The 21,341-nt window shown below is 38.1% G+C and overlaps 2 protein-coding genes and 1 long non-coding RNA gene across 4 annotated transcripts; all 3 read right to left on the reverse strand.

Annotated features, from left to right (window-relative positions):
- Window positions 1–133: 133 nt before the first annotated feature.
- Window positions 134–2,638, reverse strand: LOC143449719 (zinc finger MYM-type protein 1-like). Its single transcript, XM_076950033.1, has one exon. The coding sequence runs from the start codon at window positions 2,636–2,638 to the stop codon at window positions 134–136; it is 2,505 nt and encodes an 834-aa protein (XP_076806148.1).
- A 2,914-nt stretch (window positions 2,639–5,552) lies between these two features.
- LOC143467659 (uncharacterized) lies at window positions 5,553–15,462 on the reverse strand. Its single transcript, XM_076965060.1, has 16 exons — window positions 15,259–15,462; window positions 14,827–15,018; window positions 10,992–11,183; window positions 10,574–10,795; window positions 10,303–10,500; window positions 10,007–10,198; window positions 9,620–9,814; window positions 9,288–9,470; window positions 8,870–9,064; window positions 8,584–8,796; window positions 8,058–8,489; window positions 7,565–7,855; window positions 7,304–7,449; window positions 6,942–7,110; window positions 6,756–6,858; window positions 5,553–6,671 (listed from the first exon to the last, which is right to left on the reverse strand). Exons 3-16 carry the CDS (start codon window positions 11,164–11,166, stop codon window positions 6,464–6,466), a joined length of 2,922 nt encoding a protein of 973 aa, XP_076821175.1. The 5' UTR covers window positions 11,167–11,183; window positions 14,827–15,018; window positions 15,259–15,462; the 3' UTR covers window positions 5,553–6,463.
- Window positions 15,463–15,938: 476 nt separating this feature from the next.
- LOC143467817 (uncharacterized) lies at window positions 15,939–20,202 on the reverse strand. 2 transcript variants are annotated; one of them, XR_013118948.1, is made up of 5 exons: window positions 20,036–20,202; window positions 18,906–19,025; window positions 18,624–18,653; window positions 18,174–18,365; window positions 15,939–17,997 (listed from the first exon to the last, which is right to left on the reverse strand). It is a non-coding gene; the product is annotated as an uncharacterized LOC143467817 (long non-coding RNA). The 2 variants fall into 2 exon arrangements; XR_013118947.1 differs by having other exon boundaries at window positions 15,939–18,365.
- Between the last annotated feature and the right edge of the window lie 1,139 nt (window positions 20,203–21,341).

Here is a 21,341-nt window from a genome sequence, read left to right on the forward strand (position 1 = left end):
AGTAACATCAGGCTATGTAACACCAACACAATTCAATACCAATATTGCCTGAAAAGCGGAGTTAATGAAGAAAAGGCTAATCCAGATCAACTTAACGTTGGCATATTGTCAATGCTGCGCTAGTGCTGCTTACTTATACTACTGTTTTTCGAGCCTTAGCAAGCGCGAAATCTTCGATCATGTCAGTGCAGTCAAGGCTGCTCAGCACCTCATGTTCAATGCTCATAAGCGCCAGCATGTTTAGCCTTTCCTCCCTCATCGAGGACCGCAGCTCTCCTTTGACTATTCCCAGTTTTGAGAAGCTCCGCTCGCCGGAGGCATTAGACACCATCAAGCACAGATAGATGCGCAAAGCAATCTCGACGTTTGGAAATGTTTGAGAAAGGTTCAACGACGACAAAAGCTTGTACATGGTAAGCTCTGCTGACTCGTTCACACTCACCGATTTCTGGGTGCGCATAAATGCAGCAAACTGTATGAGCTCAGCCACCAGCGTGTCTTCCAAGTCATCTGGATACGAGGAAACGAGATTTTGAGCTTTATTCTCGATCTGCTTTATGCTCAATGACGTTAGCTCCGAAAGAAATCCGAATGTTGTAGATATATCCTCATACGCCTTCATTCGCTTTTCCAGTTCAGCTAACAGTCTGTCGATCATGACCAGATATATATGGGTTTTGAATGTTTCCCTAGGGGTGAGGTTTTCTTCGTTTGCAGCTCCTTCATCAGGCATTCGCTTTCGCTTACGGCCTCGACGTTCTTCAGCCTTGTATTCGCCGTGAGGAACCTTTTCGATCGCCATCTGCTCATACACGTCAAATCTGTCCCGTGCAAATTGAATCGTGTCGACCATTGATGCCAATAAACTAGTTGCCGTATTCAGACTGACTGTAGGGTCTTGGAGGCTAATGCTCGTACTCTTGAGACGGCATAGGATATCGTTCCAGGCAGTCGCCATAACTGCTGTCTCAAGTTCGTCCATCCTGCGCGAAAATCCGTCGGCCTGGTTTCTCGTATCGGCCTTCTGCTCCTTATCTGCCGCAAGCTCATCCAGGACTTCTTGAATGCTCTTCCACCCTTCTACTAGCGCTTTGACAGCATCTGCACGTTCACACCATCGGGTTCCAGACAAACCTTTGAGCGTTAATGTGCAGCGATTCTTCAGTTTCTGCCAGCGATATGTCGATTCAGACAGGAAAACGTATAGTCCATTGACAAAATGAAAAAACCTGGTACAGCCAGCGCAGCTATTAACAGCCTGGTCTCCTACCAGGTTTAAACTGTGGTTGCAGCATGGAATAAAAGCAGCATATTTACATTCTCGCTTCACAATTGCCTGGACACCGTTGTACCGTCCTGACATGTTTGACGCATTGTCATACGACTGGCCTCTGCAGTTAGTAACATCCAAGCCATTTTCCTTCAGAAAGTTCAGAAGTATGCTAGCCATGTGCGTAGCGGTGTGTCTCATCATAGGCAAGAATGTCAGGAACCGTTCAACTGGACCCAACGGCAGAACATATCGAATAACAATCGTTAGCTGGTCGAGGTGTGATACGTCAGGTGTAGAGTCAATCGAGACAGAGAAATACTTCGCCTTCTTGGCTTCTTTCAGGATGGTGTCCTGCACCTTTTGTCCCATGAGCTGCACCAGCTCCTCGCAAATTGTGGATGACAAATAAGAAATGTGACCTTTCCCGCAGTTCGCATATTTTCTAATATGGCTAGCCAGCAGAGTATCGTACTCCGCCAACAACTCAATGATGCCAAGGTAGTTACCATTATGAGGGGAACCTATGATCTCATCCGCGCCCCTTATAGCAAGGCCACGCTTAGCTAGGAATATCAGAACGTCGATGAGCCGCTTTACAATCTGGCGCCAGTAACACCGCTCTTCCTCGACCTGTTTAGCGGCTAGGTAGTCAACACGACCGGCCTCCCTCTGTCGGCTCGCAAAAGACAACATAGCCTTGCGATGACCATCGCTGCTTTCATGCATTTTTATTCTGGATTCGCCTGTCCTCCAATTGTCGAAACCGCCGGATACGAACTTGGTTGCTTGAACAGCATTACCACCGAACAACTTGCATGCAAAGCAGAACACCTTCCCGGTCGAAGGCGAGTAGCACAACCATTGTCTATAGGATTTTTCACCATTGAGCGGATGCGTACGCACGAAGAAGGTCTTAGTGCATCGACGTTGGAATGATTCACCTAGGTATTGTCTGGCGCTCTCTTCAAACATCGATTCAGTGTGTTGGCAGTGTTTTGAACCTTTCTTGGCCCAATATTCTCGAGTGTCAGCGTTGATTTTACCCCACTGTCCTAAATCATTGGTGATATCCTCCAGCGTTTGCGCCAGTGCTTCGCCAGTGATAGCGTCTCCTTTCACCTCTGCTCTCTCCGCTGAACTTTCCCGCTCTTTATCCTCTCTTTCCTCATCAGGTTCATCTTGCTTGGCCTGGTCTTCAGGAGCGCTCGAATTCGCAATCGCATCCGACGCAGGCAATTGAGACGAAGCTGCTCGCATTCCAAAGTATGAACTCAGTTTTGGAATTTTCGCCAGAAGCTTTTCTTGTTCTGCTGCTTCTTTCCTTTTCTTTTTCGCTTTATCCCATCCACTGAGTTGAGACGCCATAGCAAGCGTGCACAAAACGCAGCTAAATTTGTAAATTGTGGAACCGTAAAATTTATCGCATTAACTTGAAATCTTCCGTTACAATAAACACAACGCCGTATATTTAGCCTACGTCACAGTGCAAAAAAAAAACATTAGCAATTGTCTTAGAATTAAGGCAGTCGCTAGCGTCCAAGTGAACCCCAATGCTTTCCGTCATTTTTTGTTATAAACTGACACTGGTTTCCATCATTTTTTGTTGTGAACCGGCAGTTGTTTGCACGGTGTTAGCTTGTGAATCGGCAATGAAACAACATTGAACTCAACAATAATGATTGCTAACTCTTTTCCCAACCATAATGAGTACTAATCTTACTGCCTTAACCTAATCTATTCCTAAGGCTTAGCCTAACTCAGTGGTTCTCAACCGCCGGTCCGCGAAGTACCGTATCTTACTTTCTGCCAAGCTAATTTTAATCTGGAATCATAAGCATTGCAAAGTTGATACTTCCTGTAAAACTCATTTTACGCTTGGCCGATTCACAGCAGTAGGCTAAAACTGGCATAGCCTATCTCTCCTTCGTTGATACAGCAGAACTGTTTAATAATAAAGGTTAACCTTCCGATGACCTAGATTTTGTGCCGTTTATGATTGTTTCGTCATAAACTGCGTCTAGCTTTCAAAAAGTTTTGTAATACAAGGTCATTCTTCACTTTTCAGATGCTGCAATAGCTTGTCCTGTTAAACTACAGAAGGATTAATATGGAATCAACGAACCAACAAGTGTATTTTAACAAGAAGGAAAAAACTAAGACTTCTGAAACAAATAATTCTCAAAATGGAAATGAACCAAGTATCAGTAGGTGCAAATGTAAACTACGAAAAGGGCATATGCAGATAAGTTGAGTGTCACAGAGGGAAGTAAGAAACGAAAAGGGGAATTTGTCAGGCAATACAATAAAAATACTTGGAGCTTGGTTTTACAATAGTTCCGGGTAGTGAACAATCGTCACGGCCCTAATGTTTGGTGTGCTCCCAAATTCTGCCAAATGACGTTATGAAACCTTCTAAAGTTGTTCGTCACTTTCATTCAAAGCACAACAATCTTGAAGGCAAGCCACTTGAATATTTTGGACGAATATTCTCTGATATGAACGATTAAAAAAAGCAAATGAAAAGATGACGACTACCGAAAAATCCTTTCTTCATGAATCCTATCTAGTTTCTCTACGAATAGTTAAAACCAAAAAAAGCATACACGATTGGGGAAGAGTTAATAAAGCCGTGCATCTTATCTGCGGCTGAAGTAATGAAGGGCCCTGAAACAGCTCGAAAAGTGTTATAATTTTTCATCTTAAATAAGTAGTCTATGCCAAAATCTTGCTTTATCTTACGTGCCTAGGCGTAACACCGTGCCTAGGCGTGCGAAAGTCGGACTACAAATTTCATAATAAGAATTATTTGTGGGTTAATTAAGCAAAGGAAAACTGTTCAGCGTCCGGAAAATTCACGTCTGTTTTCGTCTGGGCCTATTTCAGGAATGGGCCTAATGCTGCAGCATCAATAGCATCCACCTTAATCCTGCACTGGTTGTTGGTAATGCCCTGAGAATATGAAGTCAAACTAACTTTCCTGACTTGGCAAGTTGGACCTTACTTGACCAACTACTGCTAGGAAGGTTTCTATTTCAACAAAGGTCTCTTCTCTGCCAAATGCGACGCTAAATCTAAGTTATGTCCGGATATGTGCCTAATCACGTTTTTCTTCATAAAAACTTTTATAGCGCTAGAACTATCTCTTTGCGGGCCACTTCCTTAGCGTAAAAGACGCATGGCGCCTGTCATACTATTGTTGTCGCTTTTCTGCTTTTCATAACTTTTATTAACTTTAATATTTCCAAACTGTATAATTGTATACTATAATAAAATTTTGTTTCTTTATATAGGCTACTGTAGGTACAATGCTACACAGCTAAATCAATACGTTTTAAGATTAATGGTCAAACTAATACAAAACGAACCACCGATGAAACTAAGCTAGCAGAAAGACAGAAGCTTACCCTTGGCATAAATCACGTGAGTGACGAGTAAAGAACAAGCAGCTTTAGTGTTAAAAAATCCATTTCTATATATAGTCATGTGACTTAAAAAACGTCTGTTATAGAAAGTTCTGAACTTTTGTGAACTATTTTACAGAACAAAATCATACTTACGTCTGTCCGGAATTGAAGTAAATCAAACCGTTGAACACTTTAACGACAAATTGCCTAACTTTGCTTTTCGTATTAAAGTTGACCATATTTTACCTGAATTTATTGCAATCAGTAGTTAGCATAAGAATATAGCGTATATAGGTGAAATCTTTAAAAAAGAATGAGCCGATACACCGCATGTGTAATGAGATATTACGATATTCAGAGTAACTGCAACTACAAGCCACTGTATTGTCCGTTCAAAGCTCTGAGGTTGTTTAGTATGACAAGGCGTGTTGTTGCTCTCGTCATGTTTTGCGGAAGCAAGCACATGCACATTATTGACGGATCCTTTGTTCTACGTGTCAGCCATCTTGGGCTGACAAACAGTAGACGAATGTTACTTGTCGCAATAGAAACGTCTCCTTTGTAGGTTAATACACATCGTCTATCCCTTCTTAACTGCAGACGTCATAACTTCTTTCTCAAAAGAGGAGCAACAAGTAATAGGAAATAAGTCTGATTAATTCCATTAAATGTATACGCTAATCACAGATAGTCCTATAAACAGATGTATGATATACTAGTTTTGCTCTAAACTTTGCGTACACTGCATCAGCAATAAAGACCATTTCTCGTTTTCATTTCTTTTTCTAAATACAAACATACAATTCATCATTGCTAATATAGCTACAATATTTGTTTGAAAAAGGTCTAAAAAAGGAAATGTTTCAACGGTTTTATGCCGACTTGAAATGATTCCATGAAACAACGGTCAGGGCGCTGATGACTTATTAAGCTGAAAATATGGGAAGCCAATTGACAAGAGAAAAACGGAAAAACTAACGATTTGAATAGTTCATCAACACAGGCGTACAGTAGCTTTCCAGTTTCTTGAATGATACATGGGTAGAATCTATAATCAAAATCCGAAATACTACAAGTGGATAATCGTTTGTTATATAAGAATATCAAAACAGCTGATTGTCGTGCGACAATTTAATGACATACATTTGCATAAAATCGTAACTTATATAGCCAATAATAACTTTTGCCCATTTGAAAACTATTTTACTGTTTTTAACCTAAAAACGTTTTTCCAAGACGAATAAGGAAAAACATAAAAACAAGCACTTTTATGATGTCATAATGGGAGGAGTAATATATTGCATAGCGAACTATATTAAGCCAACGATGTTGCAAAATGAACAGTATTTTATATACAGAATATAAACGAGTATATAAACGCGCATGTATGAATACGATGGTTGGGCACGATTGATTCTAAGAACAGGAAGCGAGTCGAAAAAATCGTGTGGCCATGAAGTCTTGAAAATACGAAAATAACAAGCAAATATTAACAAAGACACTGGCAATCAAGTCGGTATAATTGCGTTGTTTAGGCAAGAGACATACGGTACCAAGCACCAAGTACGTAACTGGATATATAGTTAAAAGAGTGTTTATTTTCAAACGTCTACTTGCAAAGTTTTTTAAGATAGTAGGAAGTTTTTATAGGTATCGCCTATAGGTAAATAAATAACTGTATCGTTAAACGAAAAAGGTTTCTCAGGTCAAGCCAGGTCGGTGACAACCGCTTGTATAGGTTAACGTAGGTTTAAAAACTGAAATAAAACAACCTTTTACACTTTTGCTAAAGCGAAGTTTGTTTTGCTTGTTGTGCGTTACCAGCTTCAATAATGTTCTCGCTAGAATCGTTTTTACTTGAGTTTTCACTCTTCTTCGGTGTTTGGGCATTGGATGGAACACTTAGCTGCTTCAAGTAGCCAGGTTTGAAAATATCGACGATCTCATTCCGAAAATCTTGATCTCTCGCGCTGTACACGATGAAGTTGACCAAGCTATGCAAAAGGCGAAAGTTGTCAGATCTAATTGATCCATGGTATTGCAAACAAAACAAAACGTTAAAGCATTTTGAACGATACCTGTTTGTCATGTTGAGATAAAAGCAAACCATGTAGGGTTGAGCAAAGTTGTAGCAATCCAAGTGATTAGAGTAGAGCAGAGAACCAGCAACAGCTAATGGAACTAAATCAAAAACAAAAATGAAAATAAAACAAAGAAAACCCACGATCTTTTGAAATTTAAAAAATCCAATGACATATACTTACCCAACGTTACTGTGAAGCTGATCTGCATAATTGCAATTGTCTTCAGGACTGCTAATTTTCTTTTGTTTCTGCGTTTATTTGAAGAAAGTGATCGTTCAACATTTGCCGTCTTCATTCCATCCTTACCGGCGTTATACACAAAAATTATCGTGGCCAAACAAGATGCAGTCTGCAAAAAGTAATACAGCGCAAAAAAATACTTGTAAACCGATATTGGTCTTCAATTTTACGTGTTTTACATTTTCTAAAATAATGTTTGGAAGTTTTAGTGCATTATTACGGTAAAGCATACGGTTGCTATAACTTTATACAGTTTAAAAGATAAAACTGCAACCCATAAACTTTCAATTCAAACAACTTACAAGCAATATAAAAGGCAGGAGGTAAAATATAATCATAACAACAATAGGAGCTGAGTAATCCACATTTGAAGCAGTATTCCCGATGGCAGGGTAATACAAAAGTGTCGGTACCAAATAAGCGAAAACCAATTGATTAGGAAACCAGGCTGATATGAAATTAACGGAAAAAATAAAACAAAAATCCTACTATGAGCATTACTTTTTTCCTTTCATTTTCAAAAAAGAAGAAATTATTTCAACACATGAATATTGCTAAGTTACCTGGAACCGTTGCGCTTAACAATGACAGGATCCAGACCACGCCAAGACCTACATTAACTGATGTTTTCTTTTGCCATTTATAACGTATTGGTTTTGCAATGGCATATAATCTTTCTCCTCCCATATAGACCAAATGAAATAAAGATGAGGTGAGAGTGAAAAGAAAAAAGATTCCTCCCACATAAGCTTGTGGTGATCCTTGCAATATTGAATATTGTTGATTAAGTTCTTCTGGAGTTGAGTTCATTGTCCAGCTGAAGTTGAAGCTCACTACAACCAGGATTTGTATTCCTTGCAAAAAAGCAAGTATTCTTTAGAATAATTTTAAAATTAAAAAGCATTACAGCTTACAACTTTAATGTAATCATAGCAAAAATATTAATAAACCAAAAATATGTTTGTTATTCATAATTAGAATAAATCTGTTATTTATTTGTATAAAACACATTCATCTATGAAAATTAAAATCAAAAATTTTTTTATTCTTTTGTACCTGTCAAGATATCAGCTACTGCAAGAGAGGTTTTGCAAATGTCCATTTTGTTTGCTTTTCTTCGAGTTAAGCGTTTGTAGCCTACCCAGATTACTAAAGCATTGCCAAAAAAGATTGCCAAGCCAAAAAGCAAAACAAAAAACAAAAAAACTGCTGCTCGGTCCACACCACACATATCACACTCGAACAAAGTTTGGTTTAAACATTTGAAATATATTTCAGGAGGAGATCCAACGCAAAACCCTGGATATCCACAAACACTTGTGATGGGAATTATATCTGAACCATTCGTTCTGCTCGCAGCCGTATAGTTGGTCATATTGGTAGAAATAGAGAAGTTTGATTGAATGAAGTTGTTGCTTTGAGCGTCATCCAACGCTCTCCTTGGTCCATAAAAGACGAATGAGCCCCGAGGTACCACGTGGAATGGAACTTCAATGTCAAATATGTTTAGTCAACTACTGTACACCTCTACTTACCTGTATTTCTTGAAGTATCTTTTCGTTTTAAACAACAGAAAACTTACTAGATCTGCAATATGTCTCGCCTACATCTGGAAACCACTCATTTCCAAAACATTCGCTGAAAGATGCTCCATCAATAATCTTGTTTTTGTCGCAACCAAAGACAATTCTAGAACCAATTGCGTATATGCCAGTAATTTCTGGATAAGGTTCTTTTAGAATAAGTACACTTTCTTCAGGATCAGTGTCAGGTATTGGTGGTTCAGTTTTGCAACCTGGAAAGAAATTCGTTGAAGCAAATGCAATGTCGAATTTCTGATATTTTGAATTCTCGTTTCAGTTACTCACCAAGCTGACATTCTGGAAAGTTGTTTTGGTTGACTTCAAAGCTCCATTTGTTACCAATCTGGCAAATGCTTACAGCACCACTTGGCGCGAACATCTGAAAGCCATCTTTGCATTGGTAAGTTATGATGGCTCCTTCTGGAAATGGAGCCTCACCTGAATATTTGCCATTTTGTAAAGGTGACGGATTTCCACAACCTGCGTTTACATATTTTAAGTTGATGTAATCTCATTTTAATTCACAAAGCTTTCATGTGAAAACCTTTGTGAGTCTCTGTAACTGCAATGTAGTATTTGATCAAACAAATGTCGCGCTGTTGAACTCTACCGTGGTCGTTTATAAATTTGAAATTTGCAATTATATACAAAAGGTTTAAATAAATTAGTGTAAGTAGAATCCAAAGTAGTTAAAGATATTCACCTCTTCTAGGCACTGTACATCGGGGAAGTCTGGTTAAGCTCCATGTTCCATCTTCAAGGCAATTGGTTATTGTGACATCGGCGGTGGAGAAGCCTTGATCGCACACATACTCATAACTTTGTGCTTCAAAATTCAGTATAGTTTTAATCTTTGAGTTTGGTACTGGCGGTAACGCGCTGCAATCTATATAAAGAAATTGCCCATGGTTTTAGATACTAAAAAAAAGGAACGAGATCGAGAACTTTTACATATTTACTAACAAACTCACCTGTTTAACTGTTACTTGAATTCAAAACATTAAGTTACATGTAGGTATTAAAAGTAATCCCTACTTTGCACACATGTGGGTAAGTTAGGGACCCACAGTCTATTGTTGCATTTCAAAATCGAACTCCCAATAAGAGTGGACCCTTCTTTATAACCATAAGTTACTGTTGATCCAAATCGAAATCCAACGTAATTTTTAAATAGGTTTTCACCAACAATTTCCAAACCACCTGTTGCTTTTGGCGGTGCTTGAAGACAACCTTTAAAATAATTAAGTTTCGATTTCAATAAAACAGTTAAAAAAGTAAGAACACCAGAAGAATATTATTAGTAGCCTATAACTACCGGTGTTGCAAGCACACAACAAAATCGTTAAAAAGATGACTTCAGTTTTCAACATTCCCTGAGAAATTTACCTTGAAGATTAAGTTAACAACTAAAAGTTTAGTTACCGGGGTTGCAAGTAGGAAAGCTTGCAGACTCTGGAGGAAGACTCCACGTGTTTCTAGGCGTGCAAGTGCTGGTAGTTCCATTGGGAGCAGTAATATCAAAACCGAAGTTGCATCGGTATGTCACGGTATTATTATAATATGGACCAATGAAGAAAAACCAACCGTTCTTCAGAAGAGGTGGATTTCCACAGCCTTATTTTCAGAACAATATTTATAACATACATCTGTTATCCCAGTATTATTTTCAAAATATCTACAATAATTAGAAATCAAGGAAAACATTTGTAACTTAATACCTGAAGGTGAAATAGTGCATGTTGGTAAAGTATCATTTTTTTGTAACTGAACAATCCATTTGCCGTTGCTATCACACTCTATTCTTTTTGAATCAACAGTAAAAAAGCCTGGGTTGCAAACATAATCTGCACTATGCCTTTCTACCGTCACCAGGGCGTTGACAGTTGCATTTGCTACTTCCGGTGGTGGACCGCAATCTAATACGGAAAATTTGATTCTTTCACAAATAAAATATAATTGTTCAAAATGTAGTTAATGTTATCAAAATACCTCGGTAGCAAAGCGGTGCCTTAGCCGGTCTTCCATTGACTGTCCAATTCCAATTCCCTTCAACACAAGTGAGCGTTGCATCCCTAACCAAACGATATCCCGGTTGACAACCGAAACCATGTTCTACTCCGTTGGAAAATGATACTCCGTCTTTGTTACGAAGAGTTTCATCCACGAGTAATGTTCCCGCCTGGGGCAGCGTCGTGGGCAGTGAAAAGCAAACTATAACAGAGGTAACATGTAACGATCAGGAACTATTTTTAAACCTTCAAACTTTCACCAAAAGCAAGAATATTTATTTGCACAACCTAAAAGATGTAATGGCTAAATCTACAAGCAAGTGTGTTGAAACTGACAACATATAAATATTCTGATAATTTTATTTGTAAACTGAGTGAGTTGAAACATGTTTATTTACCACGGCGACAAAAAGGAAAGTTTTGTGATTCCGACTCATTGGTCCATTCATTTTGACGACAAACAACAAAAAAACCGCCAGGGTCAACCAGTTCATAACCATGGAAACAATCATACGTCACAGCATCGCCTTCATTATATGGAGGATGTTTCACAGCAAATCCATTGTTGATCATTGGAGGATTGCCACATCCTGGTTTGCCAAATCAACGTTTGGGTTATTTTACTTCGATTCACATAACTCATGTTTGCAATCAAAATGAATGCTTGTGTATAGTGTTAATTCATACACAAAAAAATATACAGCGGGAAATATATTTTACCGTGACCCGACACCTTATCGAAAGACACTTTATCGAACGACACTTAATCGAACGACACTTTATCGAAAGACACTTAATCGAACGACACCTGATCGAAACGACACCTGATCGAAACGACAGTTGATCGAAAGACACTTTATCGAACCGAAAGTTGATCAAACGACACTTTATCGAACCGACAGTTAATCAAAACGACAGTTGATCGAACGACACTTTATCGAACCGACAGTTCAAGCAAGATTTTTGCGTGTTTCTCAAACATTGAAACAATGGGTCATTGTGATGTTCAGCTATCTGTCCATGTTTGTTTGATAAAGTTAGATTTTGTAATTTTTGAGATATTGTGATATTTATATAATTTTGCTCTCTCTCCGCATTGAAACGTATTACTCATTTACGCACCAATAACTTGACTAACTATTCTTTTTCGTTCTCTTTTCACAGCGGGGGCGCGGCGTAACAAGAAGAATTTATAGAAATGTGTCACTTTTAGAAATACCTAATTTACACTAAATTCACTTTCTTTAGTTTTACAATTATGATGTATACAGGAAGCCAGATGATGTTTCTACTAACCTGTAATAATCTCATCGTCTACGACGCATAGGTTTCTAGTAATTAACGATTGCAAATGTGTGTGCGGGGTTGGCCACACCTAGTTTTTTTAGTAAACTCGCGAGCCTGGTTAGGATAGGGTTAAAAGATCCACAATTTATTGAAACAACTGACGATATGCACTGTTAAAAGAACGACAATTTATTAAAAGAACTGACAACATGCACTGTTAAAAGCACGACAACTGACGAAGTGCACATTTCAATCGCATTCATTTAATCACAAGTTGTGTGCAATTGCTCGAAGATAACTTTTTATGTCCATATTTGTTGAGTCATAATTTTCAACTATGCTCCTCAGACGTTGGTTGACAGCGTCGTAGCGCTTCTTCCGTGGTGGGCCATCGATTCCAGCACTCAATTGTTCAATTAACAATTCGTCGGAACCTTGTTCCTGCTTAATTTTTTTGACGAGTCTGCGAAGCGTCGGATGGGATATTGAGACACGCTTGCTGAACGCATTGTGCCATCCTTCAATGCTATTATTCGTTCTTGGAAGGTCATCTTGAACCCGGTGGAAGACATTCCAACATCGGATAGGAAATAGAGGTTGACGACGATTCCTGCGACACAATCGTCCAATCCAAGTATTTTCAAAATAGTCAATGTATTCAGACAAGTGCTGCTCATCGTCGTCACTGAACGTGGCCAGGAAGTCCTCGAACCGTTGTACAACGTCTTCAGGCGGAACGAATGCCAGTGCCTGGAAGCATTTTATGCGAAGGGCGTGCTCTGCATCTTCATTGAACCACCGCTGCAGAGAGAGAGCCTGAATTTTCCGGAAGCTACATTGGCCAAAATGGAAAAGGCAGCCGAGAATTTCTGCCCGAGGGAAGCTGGAAGAAAGAGCATTATATGCTGCCATTTCAAAGTCTATTGTTACGGTTTCTGGGGCTATTCCTGGTCGCTGTTGTTCCAATAAACCAAAGATGCGATTGTACACAGCTTCAGATTTGTTCTCGGTAACGGTGTATACGAGTGGCACCGTGCGATTTTCATCGACCAGCGCGTGTATCGTGTACAGCTGGTATCCAAGTGGGGCAACATCGAATGTACCGTCACAAAACCAATTAGCGCATTTGTTCAGTATATCCAGATTCTTTTGAGACGCAAACATATAGAATTCGTTCTCATCGTCTTCCTCGATAACGAAGGCTTCTCCCCTCGGTGTCACGCGGAGTTCATCCATCAAGCCGATTCCTTCTGGACATACGCGCTTTCGCTGTATCATCCGCTTTAATGATGTTGCTTTAGGGAGAGCACCAGCGGTGGCTAAGGATATATCCTGCGTTTCCCTCTGAATAATGTTTGAGGTACGTTCATCTGAATTGATTGCTCGATCTCGCATGCTGGCTTGTGCTCTTGCAACTATAACACGTGCAGGGTTTGGTGGATGACTGTGTTCAGATGGTGCTCTCTTGAGGCTGTCGTCCTCGGCTGTGGATAGACGGCTTTTGCATTTGAGGTAGTCCTCACATCTCCAGTAAGTTACGCCATTTGTTGTTTTGTCACGAACGTACAAGAAACCGTCCAAGGCCAACTTTCGTTTGCCTTTATCACTTAAAATGAATTCCATTTCGATATGTATACAATCGTTATTAACGTGGAAAAAATTACAAGAATTCTTAAGATGTCTAAAATCAAATAGTGTGGAAATGTAAGTATACACAATATGATCAAATAATGTAATTATAATAGTCATATAACTCATAAATAGGGCAACCAGTTTTTTGACCCAAAAATTTTTAACTTTGACCTTAAAATTTGCAAAGTTTGACCTTTATTTTGCAACTTGCCTCATTGACAACTTGATGCCTCATTAATTACCTGATGCCTCATTAATACTATAATTCACACTCACTTCAGTATATTACACCACATTGCTGCAATCTCAATCGTACCAATCACAAAAAGAGCAAAATATTTGTGTTCACACTTCAACAACACAGCATTAAAGTGACACTTGATGCTGCTTGCTTTGTGAAAGTTTTTCAACATCTGGTGGCAAGTCATATGAAGCAAGAGCCAGAACATTTTCTAAATAGGCGTCGGAAATGCGTGATCTTAGCTTGCTTTTCGTGAATTTCATTGTTGAAAACATTTGTTCACATGTGTACGTGCTACCAAGCATCGAAGCCATTTATTTTGCGCTGTCGGTCAAGCTGGGATAAAGACCACTTTCAAGAAGCTACTTTGTGTAAAAGTCAGACAGCGACATGCCCCTTGCTATTAAATTTTGCCTTCAATTCCTTACTCTTTGTATCTATAATGACTAGTCTAGTCTACTGTACAGACAATCTCGTACTTAGTAATTCTCGTGCGTATTCTTGTGATATCTTATTAATATGTGGGCGGGCCGGCCGCCATGCGAAATCGTACACTTTATGATACAAATATAAAATATAGATATAAAATATAAATCGTCAACTTTATGATATATACATCACAATTCATTAATGCACACCATTACAAAGACCGCACATCACAATGGCTCATTTTTCCAATGTTTGAGAAACACGCTAAAATCTTGCTTGAACTGTCGGTTCGATAAAGTGTCGTTCGATCAACTGTCGTTTTGATTAACTGTCGGTTCGATAAAATGTCGTTCGATCAGCTGTCGTTTCGATAAAGTGTCTTTCGATCAACTGTCGGCTCGATTAACTGTCGTTCGATAAAGTGTCTTTCGATCAGCTGTCGTTTCGATCAGGTGTCGTTCGATAAAGTGTCTTTCGATAAAGTGTCTTTCGATAAGGTGTCGTAGTACCATATTTTACACATCGTTTCATGTAAAAATATATCTTTCTTTTCAACCCAATTTGAAATAATTAAAATGTTTATTTGACTTGATATCCAAAGCTGACAATAATGAGCCAGTTTTACTGAATATTATTATCATTACCATTTTCAGGAATCCTACACCGTGGAAGCTGAACAAGATCCCACGAAACGACGGTTCCATTTCTTCTGCAAGTAGATGTTTTAATATCAATTGTGGATAATCCTTCATCGCAAATGTAGTGAGCAACAGATCCTTCAGTTGTTGAAAAAATTATTACTGTAGCGTTTGCTGATTGTGGAGGATTTTCGCAGTCTGAAAAACAATTGGAAATATGTTTGCATATTGCAGAACATGAAAACTTATATAAAGGGTGCATAAATACACGTAAATAAATTAATCATTTTAAAATCTATAAATCAATGTTTAAGACTATACTGCAGTAATTTGTGGTAATTTCGAATTTTGTATGCTTGATAAGAGCAAAAATATAATTTTTTCTGAGTAATCGTTATCTGTACACGATTGCGCAACTCTCTGAAACTATTGATTCACCTGGTTCACATATGGGAAAGTTGGAAGCACTTTCGTTCAAGCTCCATCGGTTTCCATCAAGACAAGTACTTTCTGCTCCCGCTGATGCATTTAAATAATATCCATCGATGCAAGAGTAAGTAATTTTATCATCAAAATCGTGTTTCTGATTGAATTTATTTTCACTTTCATGTGCTCCGTTTATTAAGAGTGGAGGATTTCCACATCCTGTTCAATTTGAAATGGATATATTGATTCCTTATAGATGTGGAACGTGGAAGATGAGAATGTTGTAAAAATCTTACCGTCAGTTGGCTCTATGCAAGTTGGAAGAATCAACTTGAACTGAGATACAAGGTACTACGACACCTTATCGAAAGACACTTTATCGAAAGACACTTTATCGAACGACACCTGATCGAAACGACAGTTGATCGAAAGACACTTTATCGAACGACAGTTAATCGAGCCGACAGTTGATCGAACGACACTTTATCGAAACGACAGCTGATCGAACGACACTTTATCGAACCGACAGTTAATCAAAACGACAGTTGATCGAACGACACTTTATCGAACCGACAGTTCAAGCAAGATTTTTGCGTGTTTCTCAAACATTGAAACAATGAGCCATTGTGATGTGCGGTCTTTGTAATGGTGTGCATTAATGAATTGTGATGTATATATCATAAAGTTGACGATTTATATTTTATATCTATATTTTATATTTGTATCATAAAGTGTACGATTTCGCATGGCGGCCGGCCCGCCCACATATTAATAAGATATCACAAGAATACGCACGAGAATTACTAAGTACGAGATTGTCTGTACAGTAGACTAGACTAGTCATTATAGATACAAAGAGTAAGGAATTGAAGGCAAAATTTTATAGCAAGGGGCATGTCGCTGCCTGACTTTTACACAAAGTAGCTTCTTGAAAGTAGTCTTTATCCCAGCTTGACCGACAGCGCAAAATAAATGGCTTCGATGCTTGGTAGCACGTACACATGTGAAAAATATTTTCAACAATGAAATTCACGAAAAGCAAGCTAAGATCACGCTCAGCTAATACACCGAGGGGAGAAGCCTTCGTTATCGAGGAAGACGATGAGAACGAATTCTATATGTTTGCATCTCAAAAGAATCTGGATATACTGAACAACTGCGCTAATTGGTTTTGTGACGGTACATTTGATGTTGCCCCACTTGGATACCAGTTGTACACGATACACGCGCTGGTCGATGAAAATCGCACGGTGCCACTCGTATACACCATTACCGAGAACAAATCTGAAGCTGTGTACAATCGCATCTTTTGTTTATTGGAACAACAGCGACCAGGAATAGCCCCAGAAACCGTAACAATAGACTTTGAAATGGCAGCATATAATGCTCTTTCTTCCAGCTTCCCTCGGGCAGAAATTCTCGGCTGCCTTTTCCATTTTGGCCAATGGCTAATTCCGCTTCCTTCCAAGAACGAATAATAGCATTGAAGGATGGCACAATGCGTTCAGCAAGCGTGTCTCATTATCCCATCCGACGCTTCGAAGACTCGTCAAAAAAATTAAGCGGGAACAAGGTTCCAACGAAATGTTAATTGAGCAATTGAGTGCTGGAATCGATGGCCCACCTCGGAAGAAGCGCTACGACGCTGTCAACCAACGGCTGAAGAGCATAGTTGAAAATTATGACTCAACAAATATGGACATAAAAAGTTATCTTCGAGCAATTGCACACAACTTGTAATTAAATGAATGCGATTGAAATGTGCACTTCGTCAGTTGTCGTGCTTTTAACAGTGCATGTTGTCAGTTCTTTTAATAAATTGTCGTTCTTTTAACAGTGCATATCGTCAGTTGTTTCAATAAATTGTGGATCTTTTAACCCTATCCTAACCAGGCTCGCGAGTTTACTAAAAAAACTAGGTGTGGCCAACCCCGCACACACATTTGCAATCGTTAATTACTAGAAACCTATGCGTCGTAGACGATGAGATTATTACAGGTTAGTAGAAACATCATCTGGCTTCCTGTATACATCATAATTGTAAAACTAAAGAAAGTGAATTTAGTGTAAATTAGGTATTTCTAAAAGTGACACATTTCTATAAATTCTTCTTGTTACGCCGCGCCCCCGCCGTGAAAAGAGAACGAAAAAGAATAGTTAGTCAAGTTATTGGTGCGTAAATGAGTAATACGTTTCAATGCGGAGAGAGAGCAAAATTATATAATTATCACAATATCTCAAAAATTACAAAATCCAACTTTATCAAACAAACATGGACAGATAGCTGAACATCACAATGACCCATTGTTTCAATGTTTGAGAAACACGCAAAAATCTTGCTTGAACTGTCGTTTCGATAAAGTGTCGTTCGATCAACTGTCGTTTTGATTAACTGTCGGTTCGATAAAGTGTCGTTTGATCAACTTTCGGTTCGATAAAGTGTCGTTCGATCAACTGTCGTTTCGATCAGGTGTCGTTTCGATCAGGTGTCGTTCGATTAAGTGTCTTTCGATAAAGTGTCGTTCGATTAAGTGTCGTTCGATAAAGTGTCTTTCGATAAGGTGTCGCGTCACGGAGATACAAGATACTGGAAAGTTTCCCTTAAACTTATCCATTTTCCTTGAATGCATTGGATGAGTGTAAGATTTGATGTAAAATATCCAGGATCACAGAAGTATCGTGTTTGTGAATCTTCTCTTTTTGAAATGAAAGATCTTCCAGCGTGTGCTACTTTCGGGGGATTATTGCAATCTGCATTACGAAATAAGAGAACATAAAGATATGTGTACACATTATAAACTAAGATTTGATACCGTTACACGGTTTTCTGGGTTTTCTCAGCCAACAATGAAAATTAGAACGGCTTTCCAAAGTTTCTAATTAATTTGGATCACTTTATAGTTGCAATGATGCATTTGTCAGCTCACGTAATGGACAAGAAGAAAATTCTCCAATCCAACCCCAAAGAGTACAAGTGAATGTGTCTTTCACGTGCGTTGAACACGGATCTTTACAACCATACGTCACTTTCGTTCCCAGTGAAAAAGTGATTTCCGTCAAAATTTCGTTAGCAGAAAGTAACACTGAGCCATCAGGCGCTGGTGGCGGAGCAAGACAAACTAAAACATGTTGTACATTTTATGCATATGCATCATCAGCAATAGTTTTGCAAAGACTGTCATAGACTCTTTTTGGCATAAAAAATCATTAGAAACTTATAGTATAAATTTAGAACAACAGCTATTTGCGCACTTGGAAGACATACTGGAAATTTTTCGTCGTGTATTTTTAAGTTCCATTGGTTACCAGGCTCGCATCGCAACTTAATCAGTTTATTTATTTATTCAAGAGCACAAAATGAGAATTAATTTACTCACCTAGTCTGGGTAAACCGTTGCCGGACCTTTCTGCATTTGTTTACGATCGGCAATAAATAGAAAAAAGCAATGGTTATTCAAAAATTATTCTTTGTCCATTATTACCAAACATTTTCATGCCACCGAAAACACCATTATAACCTATTCTGGTTGACTACGTTTGCTGTTAACCTATATAATTATTATCGAAACAAATACGACTTTATAGAAAAATTATTCGGGCAAGCTAAGGGTGCTTTACCAGACTTTTGGGCTACGAAGTTGAAGTAAAAAGTAGTTTACCTGAAGGAGGATTTGGTTTGAAGAAGGGGACGACGGAAAGAGAGACCAGTCGAACTGGATCTTGAAGACAAGGCTCAATTAAAGTTGTATTAGCTGGACTATGTGGGTAATCTTCAAGTTCTAGCAGACCAAATAAAACAAATGATGGACGCTCGAAAAGCATCACATTAAAACTAAAAGTTCAATAAACCAAACCTATGATACCCAGAGAAACAAATATCATCTTTTATTTTCCAACAACAGATTATAATTTCTAAAACGTACCAAAATGATTGCTAAAAAAACAAATCAAAAGTTCATGGACCATTAGTTTGTAAATGTATGCGATTTATACAAGGATCAATTATTTTATCATATTGCAAGGACTTGTAAATTACCTTGCAATATGATAAACCACTAACAACATTCCCTGAATATTCTGGACAAACTATGTCAAGAAAAAACTAAGCATAACCGACAGAAGGGACGTGTGTGGGTCGTAACGACATTTCAAAAATATACCTAATGCTTGGGTAAGTCGTTTAGACTCTAAACGACTCTAAACTTTAGAACACTTGATGGTGTTTAACCGATTTTAACAAGTTCGGCAAACATACGGTAAGATGAATTTGTTGGTTCCAAGCGGGCTTAACAACGCAGCTCAAACGACTATTACCAATATTCAGTGTGTATGGATAATTATTTTTCAGTATATAGTTAGCTTGTTGTTAGTTAGTTAGTTAAGATTAGTTAAGATTTAGAGCACATAATTACATGGAACTAGTAAAACCAAGTTTATGTGTCCAATTTGTGAGCTCAATTAATATAGTCCAGTTGCATGGGTTCATATTTTATTTATATAAAAACTATTTGACGCTTTTTTTGCTCGCAGCAGAGATAGATTCGAGCACTGTTTAAGTCAGAACTTATGACTTATCATTATGCCGTAACTATGCAGCTTTTGCGATTACCAAAAAAACTTACCCCAAATCAAAGCGCTGGTATCCCCTACGTGTTACAAGTTGAATGGAAGCATTTATATAAAATAATGTTAATTTTGTTTTATGATTAAGTAAAGCCTTAATAAACCTTTAAATCTTTGTTTTGTTAAACTTAGCAGCTCTCTACAGTCAGCTTTAGATGAATCTTACCTTGTTATTTGGTGAGTGACGACACCCATATAAATAGAAACAAATATGTTCGCCAATTCGAAGACATCCAAATGTTTGTTTTGCAATTACAGCAACTCAGTTAAAAATAGTAATGTACTGCACCAAGTTACCTATAAAATAACTATAACGGTATAGGCCTATGAAGATTTACAATACGTTAGATTAAGTTCCAACAAATTAAGTCCGATATCGCTACAAAGAAGCTTTAGGCGACTTAGAAAGCTCTAGAAAGCTACAAGGAAGCTTAGGAAACGATCTAAGCCTTAAAGCTATCGATCTTTCATGAAAGACAGAAACGTTTAGTCACGATTACCTAACATGAAAGCAATCATACACTCTCTGTATATTATACATCATCGCAACCATCCGATTCAAATGCTGATTAATATTAATATTTACGCAAAAACTTCTTATGGCATAACTTAGTATGCTGAATAAAATATAAACACACTTTCAAGCAATTGTGCCATGGTAGAAAATGATAAACAAAAACGTTTGCAACTCTAGAGGATTGTTGAAAATAAATTGGAACGGGTATGCTTTTTTATATTGCATAATTAAAATGTGTTATTCTGTTCTGGTTATCTTTGCTTCATCTGAGTGCGTTAGTTTTATACTTTTACTTTACTTCGTTGCTAGGTCCGATAACAAAAGTTTAAATACATTTCAAATAAAATTAGCAAACGTTGAAAAGCTTACAAAGTTCATACACAGACCAGCAGAGCTAAGATATAAATTCTGTTAATACACAGGCAGGCTACATAAAACGAATTAATAGGACCAAAACAATAAAAAAAAATTTTCATAACAAATATTTCAGTGAAAATTTACTGTGTAGTCTACCACAAGCATAAAAGCTATGCTGTAGATTTTGGTTCTGTAAAATCAGGAAAAGAAAACCGTATACTACCCATGTTTTCGTATAGTATATTAGGAATACAAAATTTATTTTAGTCAAAAGTAGAGCCCTGGAAACCACTTTCCATATTTTCTACTTTTTTGTGTAGTTCATAGAAGTCTCAATAATATTTTCTCAGTATTTACATTTAACTTGTTTCTGTTAATTGTTTGTACCTTGGTAATTTGGCAAGACCTGGTACCAGTATACAGCATACCATCGCGGTCCAAGATATGGGCTTACGAAGGTAATCTTTCAAAAGATACGTATTTAATTATTAAAGAGAAACAAGGGGCACCTACCACGAACATCGATTTCATCAGTTAGTTATCAAATATCACAACAAACAACCTAAGATATCTTAGTAGGTAAGTAATCGTCTTCAGC

Source organism: Clavelina lepadiformis, chromosome 1, assembly GCF_947623445.1.
Source record: "Clavelina lepadiformis chromosome 1, kaClaLepa1.1, whole genome shotgun sequence".
NCBI classification, from domain to species: domain Eukaryota; kingdom Metazoa; phylum Chordata; class Ascidiacea; order Aplousobranchia; family Clavelinidae; genus Clavelina; species Clavelina lepadiformis.

Coding starts and splice junctions, on each gene's coding strand:
- LOC143449719 (XM_076950033.1), bottom strand. CDS start 2,638: ATGGCGTCTCAACTCAGTGGATGGGATAAAGCGAAAAAGAAAAGGAAA.
- LOC143467659 (XM_076965060.1), bottom strand. CDS start 11,166: ATGATCAACAATGGATTTGCTGTGAAACATCCTCCATATAATGAAGGC. Junction 9,471..9,619: donor CTTACCCACATGTGTGCAAA/GTAGGGATTACT, acceptor TTCTTTATATAG/ATTGCAGCGCGTTACCGCCA. Junction 9,065..9,287: donor ATGTACAGTGCCTAGAAGAG/GTGAATATCTTT, acceptor ATGTAAACGCAG/GTTGTGGAAATCCGTCACCT.